At 46.5% G+C, this 19,612-nt stretch overlaps 1 protein-coding gene across 1 annotated transcript; it reads right to left on the bottom strand.

Moving 5' to 3' along the window:
• Nucleotides 1–580: 580 nt before the first annotated feature.
• Nucleotides 581–1,231, bottom strand: LOC149259567 (uncharacterized). Its single transcript, XM_089454529.1, has one exon. It carries the CDS (start codon nucleotides 1,229–1,231, stop codon nucleotides 581–583), a length of 651 nt encoding a protein of 216 aa, XP_089310655.1.
• Between the last annotated feature and the right edge of the window lie 18,381 nt (nucleotides 1,232–19,612).

The following is a 19,612-nucleotide window of genomic DNA, read 5'->3' as shown; positions in this document are numbered from 1 at the left end:
TCAAGTATAGCCAGCTGGTACGATCAAAGACCTTTGATAAATCAATATTTAGGATCATACCTTTTAATCTCTTGATCTTGATAGAATGAATAACCTCCTAAGCGGTTCCAATGGCTTCATGGATTTGGCGATGATTTAGGAAGGCAAAATCTTCGGGAGAGATGTGGCTAGATAAAATAGGTTTAAGGCAGTTGGACATGATTTTGGGAATGATCTTGTGAATGCAATTATAGAGTGATATAGGTCGAAAGTCATTGAAGGTCTGAGGGGAATCATATTTTGGAATAAGGACATGAAAGTTGAGTTGGATGCATCATACATTCGGCCGCTGACCCTGCAATCTTCAATTACCTGGAGGAGATCGTTGCCTAACACTTCAAAGAAGGCTAGATAAAATTCACCTGGCCAACAATCCGGCCCAAGACTCGTCTTTCTTGAACCATTTGAGTGCACCTTCCAATTTACCCATCGAAACTGGCTTGGTGAGATCCTTAGCAGCTTCCTGATCAACAAATCTAGGGAAGAATCCAACTACTTTGATAATCTCTACTAGATTAGCTTCTTGAGGTGCTTTGAATAGTTAACTAAAGTGTGATGTACTGAGGGAGGCTAGTTGATTGAAGGATTGAAACCATTGTCCAGTTTCATTTTCCAAATGCCATATAGTGTTGATGGCTCGACGACCATTTGCAAAATGATGATAAAACTTAGTGTTGTCATCCCCTGATTGTAACCATATGGCTCGACTCCTAAGTCTCCATGTTTCCTCTATGTCCTTAAGTATTTTGTTCCTCTCGGCTTCAAGTTGAATGAGACGGTCTTTAGCTTCAACAAAGTCAAAACCTCTTCCATCCACATCTTCCAAATTTGCAAGCTCATGTTCAATGTTTTTGAGGTTGAGATCATCCCTCGTCCTTTTGACCTTGGCCCATTCTATTGTTTTCCGCTTAAGACAAAGAAGTTTTGTAGCAAAGCATTCAATAGGAGATTGACCAGGAGCAGGGGGATGATATTTCCAGTAATCAGAGACCAGTTTGGTATAATCTTCATCCTTGAGCCAGGTCGAATTAAACTTAAATGAGGCTTTTTGCTTGCGAGCTATGCCAGCAATCTCAAGATAGATAGGAGAGTGGTCTGATAATCCTCCCGATGCCACCCATTGTTTGTATAGAGAGAGAGTTCTAGTAAGTGCTTCTTTAATGAGGAAGCAATCCAGTCTCCTAGTGAGCATAGTGTCCCCAATTCTTCTATTTCGTCAGGTGGGTTGGGGCTGAGCCATGGGGATATCAATGAGATGGTGCTCTTCCAAGAGAAGGCCAATGGTGTCAGATAGTGGATCAATCTGTGCATTTTACCCCCAAGATTCCGCATGTCCAATGGAAAAATTGAGGTCTCCCTCCATGACGATATTGTCGGCTTACATGTAAGATGAATTGAGGATTTTGTCCCAAAATTCAGCCCAATTGTGACAGGGTCCATATATGTTAATCAATCTCAGATCCCTCCCAAGATCAGAAGAAAAGATGTCAGCCCCAAGTAATCCATCACCTCCCCAAATGTTGAGTAGCTTGACTGCCCTAGGATTGAATCCAAATGCAATACCTCCAGATCGACCATAGACATCTAATGCATGGAATTTCCATCCAGAAACGAGGGCTTCAAGGACAAGGATAATCTGGTCAATTAGTCTGAGAGTCTCTTGTAAGAAGATGATGTCCACCCTCTCAATTTCGATAAGTCTCCGAAAGCCTAGTTTTTTGGTAGGACTAGCCAGCCCATGATAGTTAAGTGAGAGCCACTTCATGAAGAGACTGAGGAAAGGGTATTCCTTGCTCTAAGGACCCTGTCAATGGATAGTTGTCTACCCTCGGCCACATCCAGTCCAGCTTGATGAATAGCCTTGGACATATAAGAATGTCTGCCCCTGGTAGATTTGGAGGATTTCGGAAGGGGAACAATACCAAGGCCACAAAAATCATCAATGGATGATTTGACCAGGGAGCGAAGGTGATATGGATGGTTCGGTCAAGAATCATTCAATGCCTTGGATGGGGAAGCAGTAAGCGAAATGTCAGGGATATCAGGGAAGGTATCAGAACATATGGGAGGGAGGGATACAGTGGGGCAAGTAAGCAGGGGGGGGGGTGTAAGCATGCAGTTGATATAATATTGTTAAATAAAGATCCAAATTATGTGAATCAGTTACAGTGGTAGGAGAAGTAAGGGAGGAGGAGGAAGGAATATCTGGAGTAAGGGCGGCGGCTGCTGCTCAGGATCTGGTGATGCAAGGTGAGGGTGGTCGAATCGGTTCCGAGTACGATCCATGCGATTGAGCTTTTAATTTTGTAGGTCGTCCTATAGCTTTTGAAGGTCGCTTGTCTTGTGTACCCATAGGCACATCCGATCCAATAATGTCATACGGATGTTCAGATACAGAGTTGGGAGCAATCAATGGACCTTCCTTATATAGGTGTCCAACCTTATGACAACGCCGCCACCTGAAAGGCACCCTTCGTAATCAAGAATCTGTAGTCGTGAGGTGTTTCTCCACTGAATTTTCAGGTGTTCCTCCAAGCCTTCACGGGTGTCAAGATGGACTAGAATACACACCATAGCCATGTTACTGGATACAATGTATGATTTTTCATAGTCCAGAAATGTCCCGAGAGCGTTCCCAATGTGCTTGAAAATATCCTCAGACCAGAGATGGACCGACAGTCCAGGTAAGCGTACGCAAATGGGGCCTACCCCCATTTGTTCATGATCTGGGTCGAATAACGGACTCCATCGCTTGAGCCAAACCGGGGCCAATTCAATATGCTAGAACTTTGAAAAGACCCATGAAGAATATTCTAGACACTGAAAGCACAGTGCGAACCATCCTCGGGATAGTGTGACCACTGTGGGTAATTCTTCAAGAATTTGACCCCAAATTTCTAAGATCCATTGCCTGAGACGAGCTGTATTATAGAATCGACCCCAAACCCAGCTAACCAGGACTTTGTCGACAGTATCAAGCACGTCTCCCATCTGTAGTCCGTCACCAAGGGTTAGTGAAATCCCTTTGTTCCCCGCCTTGATGCACTTGGACTTCTTCATAGTCCGGTTCACTTTACTTGCAAGAGGATTGACAGAGACATCAGAGGATGTGCCCTGGTCTTCGCAAACCTAGTCTCTTCGCCCAAATGAGGAGGTAAAGAAGAGCCCTCGAAGCAGTCAGATGATAGGGGAAGAGACGCTTGATGATTATGAGGAGGATAATAGGGAATACATAGATCAATCAGTGTCGTCGGATTCTCACAATTATGGCCCAGGTCCGGAGGGGAAGTAGGTAGAATAGCCTCAGAAGAAGGATTACTCAAATGACCTGACGGGTTAGAGGAAAGGGTCGGGTCTAGACATGAAGCGAGAAACTGTAGGGATGTCGGAGAAGGAGGGGTGTGATCGGAAAGCGACAGGAAGAGGCGTCGGGGGAACTAGAACACGGCAAGATGGATGACAAAGGACCGACCGATGGATGAGGGCTCTATTCTGTTAAGCTATGGTATGGAGTAACGGACACCGGGGAAACCCTAGGGTCACCCGCCAAGGAAACCAAGTGCTCAAAAATGACCGGTGATGTCAAGGCAGGCAAGTGAGTTGGAGTGACCATCCAGATGGGCATAGATTCGTAGGGGTCTTTAGAGTAGTCCACCAAATTGACCTCCATCTCAGCCGATAGATAGTGATGAGAGATCCTCAAGAGATTCGGGCCAGCCGACAGTTGCCGATTATATAATGTGTTTGTTGATGAGAACCCCAGGTGCTTGAGGAGCTAGGAGGGTGACCAGCAAGGAACACCAGGCACCAAAGATTGAATGTAGAAACCCTAGCTATATTCAATCCAGCACCTGAGGGTATGTGGCAGGCGAGCCATCAGTCCTTTCTTCATTCTTCGATCATAACATCATCTCATATCTATAAAAGTACAAGCTAACATATTCGATTTTTTAAGCGAAACATTTAGATATTGAATAAGAAAAGGACTAATGATTCCATAATTAAAGTCAGAATTGTCAGCATGTTCAAAATTCAAATACATGTCATAAATGATAAATGATTGTCTCATAACAATCTTGAGTCTCATCACTCATGGATGACCACACCTACAATAAGCCCTCGTGCAGCTAGTGCTAACATCGGAACGTTGAAGAAACTGTGAGGCAGGTCTATTTGGAGTCTCCATTTGAGATGGCAAACTAGAGAGATCCCCAGTCTCTTCATCAAGCCAACTCAAATCAGGGGCCTCCTCCACCATAACCCAATCAGACTCTAAATCAATAGTATCCAATAAAATTGGATCTATATCCTTTGGTTTCACTTGTTTTGTGAGCATTCGAAGGTTGTAGTAGGATGCAAACCAACTTCTCCAACCTCTCATGCTCCAACCTGTTTCTCTTTTTGTTGTGGATGTGCTCAAACACTGACCAATTGCACTCACAAAAAGAAGCATTGGAGGTTTGACTTAGAACTCTGATGGTAAATTCTTGTAATTGTGGTGCCTCAGTGCCACAATCTACCCACCAATGAGCTGTAAAAAAATAACAACAAATATAATCAGTTTACAATGCCAAACATATAAAAGAGAACTAGCAAAATTACAAGCTAAGTTCTAAAAATTTGCACTTCAAGGCATTTTCTTGTCCTTGAGATGTTGGCTTGAGTAGAATCCAAACATGCTAGATGCTTCCTTGTACATATCTCGTTGTATGTTGATTTTGTCCTAAATATCTTGATCTGGGAACATCTCCTCAATGCATATCATGACAGCTCTCATCACCTTGGGATCTCTTTGAATGCTAGACCCCTCATTATAGAATAAGCTCGGATTGAGATATGCTCTTGCTGCATGCAATGGTGAATGTAGTTGCCTGTCTTACCTGGAATCAATAATTTTCCATATAGGGAGATATTTATATTCATTTCCCTTATAGAAAGTCTTGATGGCCTCTTTGGCCCTATCCATGCTCTCATAAATATATCCCATTGCAGGTTTCTCTCCATCCATCAATCTCAAGACTTTCACAAGGGGCTCAGTGAAGCTGACAATCTTAGTGATTTTTTCTGAAAAACTATCACCAAAGACAAATGCTTTCATAGACAATGCTTCTGGTTTTGTGATATCTTTCCAAAATACCTATTGTTGACTACAAAACATTCTTCTCAAAAATTGGTACTCATACAAAAGGCTTTGGAGGGAAAGAAAGTTTGTAGCAAACTATGTCACAGTTGGGCAACTAAGCTCACCCTGTGTGAATTCCCTCGTAAGGTTCAACACCCAAGCATGATTATAAATATACTTGGTAATTTGATTGCATTCTTGCACCACATCTTGCACCCACTCCAACTTTCCAATGTCCTCTAGCATCAAGTCTATACAATGGGTAGCGCATGGAGTCCAAAAAATGGTGGGATATTTGGCACAAAGCAACCTTCCAGCTGCCACATAATTTGCTGCATTGTCCGTGATTACTTGGACAACATTTGTAACCCCAACTTCCTCCACCACATCAGCCAACAATGAAAAATCAAATGTGCATCTTTTACATTTGCAGATGCATCAATGGATTTTAGGAACAAGGTTCCTTTAGGGCAAGCTACAACAAGATTTATTATTGTTCTACCACTCTAATCTATCCACCCATCATACATAATTGTACAACTTGTGAATTTCCATGAGCTTTTAATGCTTTCCAATTGTTCCTTGACACAGTCAAGCTCCTCATCTAGCTCTTTCCCCCTAAGTGCATTATAATATGGGGCTTTGTATCCAGGGCCAGCACTTGCAATGGCATGCACCATGGGCTGATAAAAATAAGACTTTGCATATGCATGGTTGAATGAAAGACTGTTATGGTTCCAAAACCTCTTCACTACCATATCTGCCTCCTTCTTTTCATTAAAACTATCCAAGGTTGGTTGAGATCCCAGAGTTGTATGAGGACTGAAAAAAAGAGAGGTTATACTCCTGTTTTCCACAACACTTGAAGAGGAGTTACCAATCCCTGGACTTTGAATCTGTGTTTCACTCTGAGATAAAGACCTACCTATCCCAACAACCTCATCCTTCCTTTTTTTCCCTCTTAGAACTTTCTTCTTTAATGGATTCCAAAGCAGCTGTCATTTCAGTAGTGACTTCTTTAGAGCAACTTTGGCAACATCCCACACCATTCCCAGGAATTCTGGATAGGTGGTATTTCTACCTGTTTATGCCTGCATGCATTATGGCATTGCAATAATTGCACTTGATATGGTGGTCATTACCGGCAAGGATTCATTGACCATGTGCCCATTCCAGATCACGAGACTGTCTAGAATCATTTGGTGGCATGGTGACAGAATATCGAAGAAAAAAAAATTAAACTCTTTTGGTTTCGATTTTTCTTTTTTAATTTGCAATTTTTTTTGGCCCTGTGGCTGAGTTTCTCAGCCACACAGGGCTGCTGTGTGGTTGAAAACTCAGTCACAAGGTTTGCAGATTGAGGAGGCCTTGTGTGGCTGAGTGTAATATTCCTAATTAGCCATCGCTAATTGGAATATTCAATTTTGCTCAAGTTTGCCTTCTATAGTTATTATAAATAAAAAGGTGAGGAAAGGGGGACATAACTCACTTTTTGAATAAAGTCACTCCCTAGTAGCACAACGTTGTAACTTAAAAGGGGAGCCAAGGGGGCCAAAGGACCACGTAGAGAAGGGGGCCCACATAGACACTTGGAGGGACTGCGCAGATGGAGAAGGAGCACGTGGCAAGAGAGAGGCTACGTTGGAGGAGGTGGGCCTTAGGGTTTTGAGAGAGGCCAACACTATAAAGGAGAGGGGAGCCTCCTCATTTTTGATATCAGATTATGTTGCATTTGAGCTAGTCACTTCGACTTAGAGCACGCTGGCTATTTAGCCTGTCTGCAGCACTGTTTAGTGCATCGAGTGTCTCTGTTCGGAGATCTCACCCTTAGCCCTGGGGGACTTTGAGTGCCTGCTCAGGCAAGGTAGTTTCATCAGTATTTTGTAGGAGGAGCGATCTCTGGAGTTGAGGAGGAACTGAGCATTGTGATCACTGCGCAGTCTTGAGAGGGGAGGGCGCGGTCTCTTTGGGTAGGAGCTCTGGACTAGGTTTCTGTGGAGGATTTGAGCTTGGAGATTGAGTAAGGGATCAACCCTTACATATTGGAGGATTTTGGCAGAGTTTCGAGTAGAGTTTTGGAGGATTCTCTTCAGGAGCAGCACAGAGCCTTGAGGGATAGCGTAGATCCTCAAGGGAGTGATTTTCGAGGGTCGGCTATTTTAGAAAATCTTTCTAGGCTTTTTTGGGTTTATTGAGTAGAGGCTGATTCCAGAGGTTCGGCATTTTCTGAGGAGGGGAACAGCCCCAAATCCTCACTTGATTCCAGCAATAGCAGCAGCACAACAATTCTTCGACAGCTTGGACGCAGTTTAGAGAGGCCATTTCCTTACCATTCTGAGTGTATTTCTTCACTTGCCTTGTGCAAGTCGAGGTGCTATCTTTCTATTTTTTATCTCTTTGAGCTTCCCGGCTACTACTATACCACTTGTGTGTTTGTCTCCTATACTCTTAGATAGAGTCTGGAAAGGGCCAGGTAGCCTCCAGATCTCGTCCTCTTTTCAGAGGTGACATATCTGGTAAACGCCCTCCCAGTCCATCTCTGGTTGGAGTTTGCTTGTGTTTGAGGGATATCCCTAATAAGGGATATTACAGTGGTATCAGAGCATAGATCTGGCTCAGCTTGTGGAGCTAGCAGTCTATGACACCGAGGGAGAAGCCCTACATCTATTATAGAGGTAGGAAATATAGAGATATTGAGCGTAGGTTGTAGAACACCTATGGAGAGGGGGACTATGTTTGGGTGGTGGACATAGAACAGGAGGAGCCTGCAGTGAACACAGAACAGGAGGCGCCTGTGGTGGACGCAGAGCAGGAGGATCCGATGGCAGATGAGGATGGGAAGAGATTTGCGGACATGCTCCTCAAATCAGTGCAGGATCTATCGAGGCAGATCGAGGTGATGGGGCAGAGATTCACGCAGTGGAGGCTAGACAGCGTGAGAACCCACAGGTTTTCCAAGTTGGTGAGGGATCGGGTACATCCCACCATTTTCCAGAGCAAGTTGCCACTTAGCAGGATACTACTCAGCAGATGGCCTCACATTCCCCTACACGCTCTACCATGCCCACTTTCCTAGGAGCATACACGGGGGCTGGAGCCCAGCAGGAGGCAGAGCCCGGTCATATGGGCGATTATTTGCAGAGTACCAGGCCTATGGGTAGGAGTTTAGGGATACTCTCTCATTCAGAGACTTTGTTCAGCTTCAGCGGGATAGTAGACCCCGCGACCATCACAGAGGAAACCGGCATTATCATGATGGAGACACCCACCGCACAGCTAGTAGATTCCACTTGCCTACGTTTGATGGCTCATCAAACAGTTCGGCAAAGTCTTGGGTGGAGAAGCTGGACATCTATTTCTAGCTCAACCAAATGTCGGAGACAGAGGCCATCAATGTGGCAACATTACATTTGGATGGTGAGGCCCAAGACTGGTGGTTCCATGGGTTGGTTACACTCGGACACTCCATAGTGACGACATATGCCGAGTTCACCAGGAAATTGATAGAGAGGTTTGACCGGAGGGATCCGGAACAACACTTTGTTGAGTTGACGAGGCTCAAACAGACCGGGAACCCAAAGACCTACATTGCAGACTTCTTGAGGGTTTCAGTGATGGTGCCAGATCTATCCACGACATGGAGGATCTACATGTTCATTGAGGGGTTAGTAGAGCCACTTCGTGGTCTAGTCAGATCCACTAGACCAGCCACACTCCAGGATGATATTAGCAGGACCTAGGACTTACAGGATGCATTACCCCCAGGACCCGGACACCTTACCCCCAGAGACAGGCTTTCTAGCCTAAGGGGAAGGCTGTGAGGATTCCGCCTCCAAAGGGGAATCCAGGACGAGCACAGATTAATGATGATGCCAGGAGGGAGCTGAAGAAGAAGCGATTGTGCTTTACCTGTTAGGAGCCGTGGGCACTGGGACATAGATGTGCTGCTGGCAAAGCACATTTTATTGAGGTCTTCTCCGAGAGTAGCGGGGAAGAGGATGAGGAGGATGATGTGGAGGCAGGAGATAGTCATGCTGCGCAGGATCCTTTGCCACCTCCACCACCACCAGCAGGTGGTGCAGCTTTTGCACCTACCGGAGGGGCCCTTGCAGCATTGCGAGGAGTTCCCAAGTATTTGACGTTGCGCATACGGGGGACAGTATGTGGCCAGCAAGTATCAGTTTTGGTTGACAGTGGGGCAACCCACAACTTCATCGATGCACAAATGGTTGAGCGGAGAGGTATACAGATAGAGAGCTTCGATGGATTTTCAGTTTTGGTCCCAGGAGATCAGACCATGGTGTGTGCTCGTTATGTCCCAGAGTTATCAGTGACGATGGGCACCTACACACTGACTGACCACTTTTTCGTGGTCAATATTTCGGACACCAACATGATACTGGGTGTTCAGTGGCTTATCACTCTAGGGAAGGTCACAACAGATTGGAAGGCCCTAGAGATGGAGTGGGATGATGAGAAGATAGGGAGGCATGAGAAGATACAGGAACATCACACATATCTGCCTCAGATTGTTTCAGCTCATTGGATGGACGCAGTCTTCTGAAAGGGAGACATAGAGTGGGTAGTGGAGCTGCGTGCATTAGAGGCAGGGACTACAGGGCAGACGGTGCACCTAAGATACAGTCCATCCCTGACCCCACAGTGTTTAGGGAGATTCCGCCGGGACAGCCACCGGACCGGGGGTTTGAGCACACCATTGAGCTTGAGCATGCAATATCCCGTTTCTAAGATATTCCCCAAACCCCATTAAACTCCAACCAAATACGTATAAATGATATAATAACCAGGAAGCTCAAAGTGATGAAAATAATAGTGGTACAACATATAACAATATAACCATGAGATATAAGTAGATACACAAGAAATGCAGAGAGAAATTCTAAGCCATTTTATTATACTGAGTAATAGAATGAGTACAAGAGGTGATCAGAAAGATGGCACCTCGACTTGCACAAGGCAAGTGAAGAAATACACTCAGGATAACAAAGGAATGGCCTCTCTCTGTACTGTGTCCAAGCTGCTAGAGAACTACCGTGCTGCTGTTGCTGCTGGAAATCAAATGAGGATTTGGGGCTATTCCCCTCCTCAAAAAATGTTGAAACTCTGGAATAGGATTCTACTCAAGAAACCCAGAAAAACCCAGAGAGCTTTTCTGAAATGGTTGACCCCCGAAAATCGCCCCCTTGAGGACCCACGCAATCCCTCAAGGCTCTGCGTTGCCACTGAAATAAACCCACCACAACTCTGCCTGAAACTCAGCTAAAATCCTCCACTATACAAGGGCTGATCCCCTGCTCAACCTCCCAGCACAAATTCCCCTGCAACACCTCAATCCAGAACTACTCCCAGAAAGAACTGCGTCATCCCTCTCAAGACTGTGCAGTCATCCAAGATGTTCAATCCTCCTGCCAAAATGCTGATGAAACTACTGCAAAAATACTGATGGAAATACCTTGCCCGAGCAGGCACTCGAAGTCCCTCGGGGCTAAGGGTGAGATCTCCAAACGGAGACACTCAATGCACTAAACAGTGCTGCAGACTAGCTAAACAGCTAGCGTGCTCTAAGTCGAAGTGACTAGATCAAATGCACATAAACGAATGCCAAATGAGGAGGCTCCTCTCTCCTTTATAGTGTTGGCCTCTCTCAATCCCAAGGCTCACCTCCACCAACGTAGCTTTCCTCTTGCCACGTGTTTCTCACCATTTGCGTAATCACTCCAAGTGTCTACGTGGGCCCCTCCTCTACGTGGTTCTTTGGCCCCCCTTGGCTCACCTTTTAAGTTACAACATTGTGCTACTAGGGAGTGTCTTTATTCATGAAGTGAGTATGTCCCCCTCTCCTCACATTTTTATTTATAAATAGCTATAGAAGGCAAAATTGAGCAAAATCGAATATTCCAATTAGCCATGGCTAATTAGGAATATTACAGTCTCCCCCGGCAAAATGTTGCTTGTTCTCAAGCAACTGAAGTGATGGATGCTGCAAAATTTTCTCACTCTCCCAAGTGGCATCCTCATCCGGTAAATTCTTCCACCTCACCAAGAATTCCCGGACCATCCTGCTTCGTAGCTGCCTCTCCCTAGTATCAATAATAGCCTCTGGCTGCAACACCAAATGCCCCTCATCATCCGTGGGTGGTAGCTCATCTGTCACTGTCACATGCTGTCCCAATGCCTTCTTCAGGCATGATACATGAAAAATGTTATGAATCTTGTTGCCTTGGGGCAGCTCCAACTCATATGCAACCTGTCCAATCCTGCGTATCACCCTGTATGGCCCATAAAAGCGGGGCTTGAGCTTCTCAGCCCCCTTCTGCTTCAGTGACGACTGTCGGTATGGCTGTAATCGTAGGTAGACTAGGTCCCCTACCTCAAACTGTCTCTCCACCCGACCCTTGTCAGCATACAGCTTCTGCTGGTTCTGCGTTGTAGCCATATTATCCTTGAGAGCTCGAAGAATATCCTGACTCTCTTGGATCCAAATTTTGGCTCTCAGAGACTTGCTAGCACCAAATATCATGTCAGCAAATGATAAGGGATGATATCCATACAAAGCATAGAATGGTGACATACCGATGGACATGTGATGTGTAGTGTTATAGCAGTACTCCCCCATATGCAGCCACTTCAACCATGCTCTCTGCTACCCACTGACATAGTTACGCAAGTAGCCCTCCAGTGGCTTGTTAACTATCTCTGTCTGCCCATCCGTCTATGGGTGATAACTGGTACTCGGTGTCAACTCCGTCCCCACCAACAGGAAAAGATCCTGCCAAAACCCACCCATGAAACGGCTGTCCCTGTCACTAATGATGGTCTTAGGAAGACCATGTAGCCTGAAGACCTCTCTGAAGAACAGCTCGGCCACCTATGCTGCTGTGTAGTGTACGGATATGGCGAAAAAATGTGCGTACTTTGTTAGTCGATCAATGACGACAAAGATACAATCCTTGCCCTGCACCATGGGCAACCCTGTGATGAAGTCCATCGAAATACTCTCCCATTTCCCCTCCAGAATGGGAAGAGGCTGCAATAATCCTGCGGGACGGCTCATCTCCCCTTTATTCCTTTGGCAAATGTTGCATTCCCGGACATGCTGGAGTACGTCCTCCTTGAGGCCCTTCCATGAGAACCTCTCTCTAATGGCCCTGTAGGTTTTGGTAAACCCCTAATGGCTTGCCAATGGTGAATCATGTGATGCCTGAAGTATCTTCTTCTTGAGCTGAGATCTCTCAGTTAAGAAGATCTGGTCCCTGTAGTAGATGATCTCATCAACCACCCTGTACCTGTCATCTGCCACTTGCCCATCCAGAAACTCACATTCAAATTTGTCCCTGGAGTACTCTCCTAAGAGTCGAGCCCTCCAGTTTGCGTCCAAGCTCTTAAGAGACAATGTGGCTGGTCTACGTGAAAGGGCATCCGCTACCACGTTGTTCTTACCCTTGACATACTCAATGTCAAAGTCATATGCTTGGATCTTACTGATCCACTTCTGCTGCCTCTCCTGTAGTTGCTTCTGCTCCAAAAAGAACCTGAGGCTGTTGTGATCAGTCCTCACCCTGAACCTGTTACCCACTAGATACTGTCGGAACTTGACCAATGCATGCATGACGTCCAACATCTCCTTGTCGTATATAGAATACAACCTCTCGTGCGGAAGGAGCTTCCGACTCTCAAAGGCTATAGGGTGATCTCCCTGCATCAACACTGCGCTAATTCCCTCTCCCAACGCATCACACTCCAAAACAAATGGCTGCGTGAAATCTAGCAACACAAGCACTGGGCAGCTGCTCATAACCTCCTTGAGTCTGTCGAAGGCTCGCTGCGCTGTAGCCGACCAATTGAATGCCCCTTTCCTCATCAAATCTGTCAGGGGTGCAGCAAGCTGTGTGAAACCCTTGACGAACTTCCAGTAGTAAGTACAAATGCCAATGAATCCTCGAAGTTCCGTCACATTTCTCGGCTCTGGCCAATCTCTGATGGCCCTGATCTTCTCCTCATGGACCCTCACTCCGTCCACTCCTATGATGTGTCCCAAGTATAACATCTTCATCAACCCGAACTCACATTTGGAGAGCTTGGCATAGAATTGCTGCTCCTCCAAGATGCGCAATACTGTCTCAATGTGCTGGAGATGCTCCTCCCAAGTCCTGCTGTAAATGAGGATATCATCAAAGAACACCAACACAAACTTCCTTAAGTGACTGCGGAAGATGTGATTCATGCAACACTGGAATGTAGCTAGGGCATTGGTTAGCCCAAAGGGCATCACCAAAAACTCAAAGTGCCCATAGTGACACCTGAAGGCAATCTTGGGAATGTCCTGCTCCCTCACGCGAATCTGATGGTACCCAGATCTCAAATCAATCTTTGAGAAGAACCGTGCTCCTCTCAACTCGTCCATCAACTCATCGATCTTGGGTATGGGGTATCTGTTCTTCAGGGTCTTCTTGTTTAGGGCCCTATAGTCAATGCACATCCTCAAGGTGTCGTCCTTATTCTTCACCAACACCATGGAAGAAGCAAAAGGACTCGTGCTTGGCCAAATGTGCCCAAGAGCCAACAACTCCAGAATGGCTCGCTCAATCTCATCCCAATAGGCCTTGGTATGCCTATAGGAGGTAGTAATCACTGCCTGTATGCCCTGCTCAAATTCAATAGTGTGCTCAAACCCCCGGTGTGGTGGTTGTCCCGGCGGAATCTCCCCAAATACTATGACATACCAGTCAAGGATGGACTGTATCTCCAGGTGCACTGTTTGCCCTGTAGTCCCTGTCTCTGAAGCATGCAGCTCTACTGCCCACTCTATGTCTCCCTTTCGGAAGACTGCCTCCATCCGATGAGCCGAAACAGTCTGAGGCGGATATGTATGTTGTCCCCATATCTTCTCATACCTCCCTGTCTTCTCATCATCCCACTCCATCTCTAGGGTCTTCCAATCTATCGTGACCTTCCCTAGAGTGATGAGCCACTGAACACCCAGTATCATGTTGGTGTTCGGAATATCGACCACGAAAAAGTGGTCAGTCAATGTGTAAGTGCCCATCGTTACGAATAACTCCGGTACATAATGTGCACACACCATGGTTTGATCTCCTAGGACCAAAACTGAAAACCCATCGAAGCTCTTTGTATGTATACCTCTCCGCTCAACCATCTATGCATCGATGAAGTTGTGGGTTGCCCCACTGTCAACCAAAACCGATACTTGTTGGCCATGTGTTGTCCCCGGTACGCGCAGAGTCAAATACTTGGGAACTCCTTGCAATGCTGCAAGGGCTCCTCCGGTAGGTGCAAAAGCTGCACCACCCACTGCTAGTGGTGGAGGTGGCAAACGAACCTACGCGGCATGACTACCTCCTGCCTCCACATCATCCTCTTCATCTTCTTCCCCACTGCTCTTGGAGAAGACCTCAATAAAATGTGCTTTTCTAGCAGCATATCTATGTCCCGGTGCCCACGACGCCTGACAGGTGAAGCACAACTGCTTCTTCTTCAACTCCCTCCTGGCATCATCATCAATCTGTACTCATCTTGGATTCCCCTTCGGAGGCGGAATCCTCACATCCTTCCCCTTAGGCTGGAAAGCTTGTCGCTGGGGGTAAGGTGTCCGGGTCCTGGGTAAGACATCCTATAAGTTCTGGGTCCTGCTAATAGCGTCCTGAAGGGTGGTTGGTCTAGCGGATCTGACTAGACCCCGAAGTGGCTCTGCTAACCCCTCAACATACATGTAAATCCTTCGTGCCGCGGACAGATCTGGCATTATCACTGAAAACCTCAAGAAATCTGAAATGTAGGTCTTTGGGCTCCCAATCTGTTTGAGCCTCGTCAACTCCACAAAGTGTTGTTCCGGATCCCTCCAGTCAAACCTCTCCATTAATCTCCTGGTGAACTCGGCATATGTCATCATTGTGGAGTGTCCGAGTGTAACCATCCCATGGAACCACCAATCCTGGGCCTCACCATCCAAATGTAATGTCGCCACCTTGATGGCCTCTGTCTCCGACATCTGGTTAAGCTGGAAGTAAATGTCCAGCTTCTCCACCCGAGACTTTGCCGAACTGTTTGATGAACTGTCAAACGTGGGCAAGTGGAATCTACTAGCTGCACGATGGGTGTCACCATCATGATAATGTCGGTACCCTCTGTGATGGTCGCGGGGTCTACTATCCCGTTGGAGCTGAACAAAGTCTCTGAATGAGAGAGCCTCCCTGAACTCCTGCCCATAGGCCTGGTATTCTGCAAAATAATCGCCCATATGACCGGGCTCTGCCTCCTGCTGGGCTCCGGCCCCCGTGTTTGCTCCTAAGAAAGTGGGCATGGCAGAGCGTGTAGTAGCATGTGAGGCCACCTGCTGAGTAGTATCATGTTGCTCTGGCAAATGGTGGGATGCACCCGATCCCTCACCAACTTGGAAAACCCGTGGGCTCTCACACTGTCTAGCCTCTACTGCCATGAATCTCTGCCCCATCACCTCAATCTGCCTCGACAGATCCTGTACTGATTTGAGGAGAATTTCCACAAATTTCTTCCCTTCGTCATCTGCCATTGGATCCTCCTGCTCTGCGTCCACCACAGGCTCCTTCTGTTCTGCGTCCACCACAGGCTCCTCTTGTTCTGCGTCCACCACCAGAACACAATCTCCCTCTCCATTTGTGTTCTCCAACTAAGCCCAGTGTCTCTATATCTCCTACCTCTGTAACAAATGTAGGGCTTTTCCCCTGGTGTCATAGATTGCTAGCTCCACAGGCTGAGCCAAATCTATGCTCTGATACCACTGTAATATCCCATTTCCGAGATATTCCCCAAACCCCAGTAAACTCCAACCAAATACGTATAAATGATATAATAATTGGGAAGCTCAAAGTGATGAAAATAACAGTGGTGCAACATATAACAATATAACTAGGAGATATAAGCGGATACACAAGAAATGCAGAGAGAAATGCTAAGCCATTTTATTATACTGAGTAATAGAATGAGTACAGGAGGTGATCAGAAAGATGGCACCTTGACTTGCACAAGGCAAGTGAAGAAATATACTTAGGAGAGCAAAGAAATGGCCTCTCTCTGTACTGCGTCCAAGCTGCTGGAGAACTGTCGTGTTGTTGTTGCTCTTGGAAATCAAATGAGGATTTGGGGTTGTTCCCCTCCTCAGAAAATGCTGAAACTTTGGAATCGGATTCTACTCAAGAAACCCAGAAAAACCCAGAAAGCTTTTCTGAAATGGCTGACCTCCAAAAATCGCCCCCTTGAGGACCCATGCAATCCCTCAAGGCTCTGCACAACCACTGAAATAAACCCACCACAACTCTGCCTGAAACTCAGCCAATATCCTCCACTATGCAAGGGCTGATCCCCTGATCAACCTCCTAGCACAAATTCCCCTACAACACCTCAATCCAGAACTACTCCCAAAAAAAACTGCGTCATCCCTCTCAAGACTGTGCAGTCATCCAAGATGCTCAATCCTCCTGCCAAAATGCTGATGAAACTACTGCAAAAATACTGATGGAAATACCTTGCCCAAGCAGGCACTCGAAGTCCCCCGGGGCTAAGAGTGAGATCTCCGAAAGGAGACACTCAATGCACTAAACAGTGTTGCAAACTAGCTAAATAGCCAGCGTGCTCTAAGTCGAAGTGACAGCTCAAATGCACATAAACGAATGCCAAAATGAGGAGGCTCCTCTCTCCTTTATAGCGTTGGCCTCTCTCAATCCCAAGACTCACCTCCACCAACATAGCTTTCCTCTTGCAATGTGTTTCTCACCATTTGCGTAGTCACTTCAAGTGTCTACGTGGGCCCCTCCTCTACGTGGTTCTTTGGCCCCCCTTGGTCACCTTATAAGTTACAACATTGTGCTACTAGGGAGTGTCTTTATTCATGAAGTGAGTATGTCCCCCTCTCCTCACCTTTTTATTTATAAATAGCTATAGAAGGCAAAATTGAGCAAAATCGAATATTCCAATTAGCCATGGCTAATTAGGAATATTATAGAGCAAGGCATACAGGGAGTGATTAGTAGCCCCTATAGGCATCCCAAGGCCTATCGAGATGAGATTGAGCGGGCCATTCAGGAGTTGCTGGCTCTTGGGCACATTCGGCCAAGCATGAGTCCTTTTGCTTCTTCCATGGTGTTGGTGAAGAAGAAGGACGGCACATTGAGGATGTGCATTGACTACAAGGCCCTAAATAAGAAGACCCTGAAGAACAGGTACCCCATACCCAGGATCGATGATTTGATGGATGAGTCGAGAGGAGCACAATTCTTCTCAAAGATTGATTTGAGATCTGGGTACCATCAGATTCGCGTGAGGGAGTAGGACATTCCCAAGACCGCCTTCAGGTGCCACTATGGGCACTTTTAGTTTTTGGTGATGCCCTTCGGGCTAACCAACGCCCCAGCTACATTCTAGTCCTGCATGAGTCACATCTTCCGTAGTCACTTAAGGAAGTTTGTGTTGGTGTTCTTTGATGATATTCTCATTTACAACAGGACTTGGGAGGAGCATCTCCAGCACATTGAGACAGTGTTGCGCATCTTGGAGGAGCAGCAGTTCTATGCCAAGCTTTCCAAGTGTGAGTTTGGGTTGACAGAGATGTTGTACTTGGGACACATCATAGGGGTGGACGGAGTGAGAGTACACGAGGAGAATATTAGAGCTATTAGAGATTGGCCAAAGCCGAGGAACGTGACAGAACTTTGGGGATTCATTGGCATTTGTACTTACTACCGGAAGTTCGTCAAGAGTTTCTCACAGCTTGATGCACCCTTGACAGATCTAATGAGGAAGGGGGCATTCAGTTGGTCGGATACAACGCAGCGGCCTTTGACAAGCTCAAGGAGGTTATGAGCAGCTGTCCAGTGCTTGTATTGCTGGATTTTTCGCAGCCATTTGTTTTGGAGTGTGATGCGTTGGGAGAGGGGATCGGCGCAGTGTTGATGCAGGGAGGTCACCCTATAGCCTTTGAGCCGGAAGCTCCTTCTGCATGAGAGGTTGTATTCTATATATGACAAGGAGATGTTGGCCATTATGCATGCATTGGCCAAATTCCGACAGTATTTAGTGGGTAATAGGTTCAGGGTGAGGACTGATCACAACAACCTCAAGTTCTTTTTGGAGCAGAAACAGCTATAAGAGAGGCAGCAGAAGTGGATCAGTAAGATCCAAGCGTATGACTTTGACATTGAGTATGTCAAGGGTAAGAACAACGTGGTAGCAGATGCCCTTTCACGTAGACCAGCCACGATGTCTCTTATGAGCTGGACACAGGCTGGAGGGCTCGACTCTTAGTAGAGTACTCCAAGGACAGATTTGCATGTGAGGTTCTGGACGGGCAGGTGGTGGATGACAAGTATAGGGTAATCGATGAGATCATCTAATATAGGGACCGGATCTTCTTGACCAAGGGATCTCAGCTCAAGAAGAAGATACTTCAGGCATCACATGATTCACCATTGGCCGGCCATCAGGGGTTTACCAAAACCTATAAGGCCATTAGAGAGAGGTTCTCATGGAAGGGCCTCAAGGAGGACATACTCCAGCATATTTGGGAGTGCAATATTTGCCAGAGGAACAAGGGGGAGATGAGCCATCCTGCAGGATTATTGCAGCCTCTTCCCATTTTGGAGGGGAAATGGGAGAATATTTCGATGGACTTCATCACAGGGTTGCCCATGGTGCAGGGCAAGGATTGTATATTTGTCGTCATTGATCGGCTGACAAAGTACGCCCATTTTTTTGCCATAACCGCACACTACACAACAGCGCAGGTGGTCGAGCTGTTCTTTAGAGAGGTCTTCAGGCTACATGGTCTTCCTAAGACCATCATCAGTGACAGGGATAGCTGTTTCATGGGCGAGTTTTGGCAGGAGCTTTTTCGGTTGGTGGGGACGGAGTTGACACCGAGTACCAGTTATCACCCACAGACGAACGAGTAGACAGAGATAGTTAACAAGTGGCTAGAGGGCTACTTGCATAACTATGTTAGTGGAAAACAGCGAGCATGGCTGAAGTGGCTGCATTTGGGGGAGTACTGCTACAACACTACACATCACATGTCCATTGGTATGTCACCATTCTATGCTTTGTATGGATATCATCCTTTATCTTTTGCTGACGTGATGTTTGGTGCTAGCAAGGCTTCGAGAGCCAAGATTTGGATCCAAGAGAGTCAGGATATCCTCCGAGCTCTCAAGGATAATATGACTATAGTGCAAAACCAGCAGAAGCTGTATGCTGACAGGGGTTGGGTGGAGAGACAGTTTGAGGTAGGGGACTTGGTCTACCTACGATTACAGCCATACCAACAATCGTCAGTGAAGCAGAAGGGAGCTGATAAGCTCAAGCCTCACTTTTATCGGCCATACAGGGTGATACGCAGGATTGGACAGGTTGCGTATGAATTGGAGCTGCCCCAAGGCAGCA

This window comes from Pinus tabuliformis, chromosome 6 (genome assembly GCF_031772625.1).
Source record: "Pinus tabuliformis cultivar Carrire ecotype Pingquan chromosome 6, CPIR1, whole genome shotgun sequence".
Lineage (NCBI taxonomy): Eukaryota > Viridiplantae > Streptophyta > Pinopsida > Pinales > Pinaceae > Pinus > Pinus tabuliformis.
Note: the sequence above shows the minus strand (reverse complement) of the source record. Positions and strands in the feature narration are given on the sequence as shown.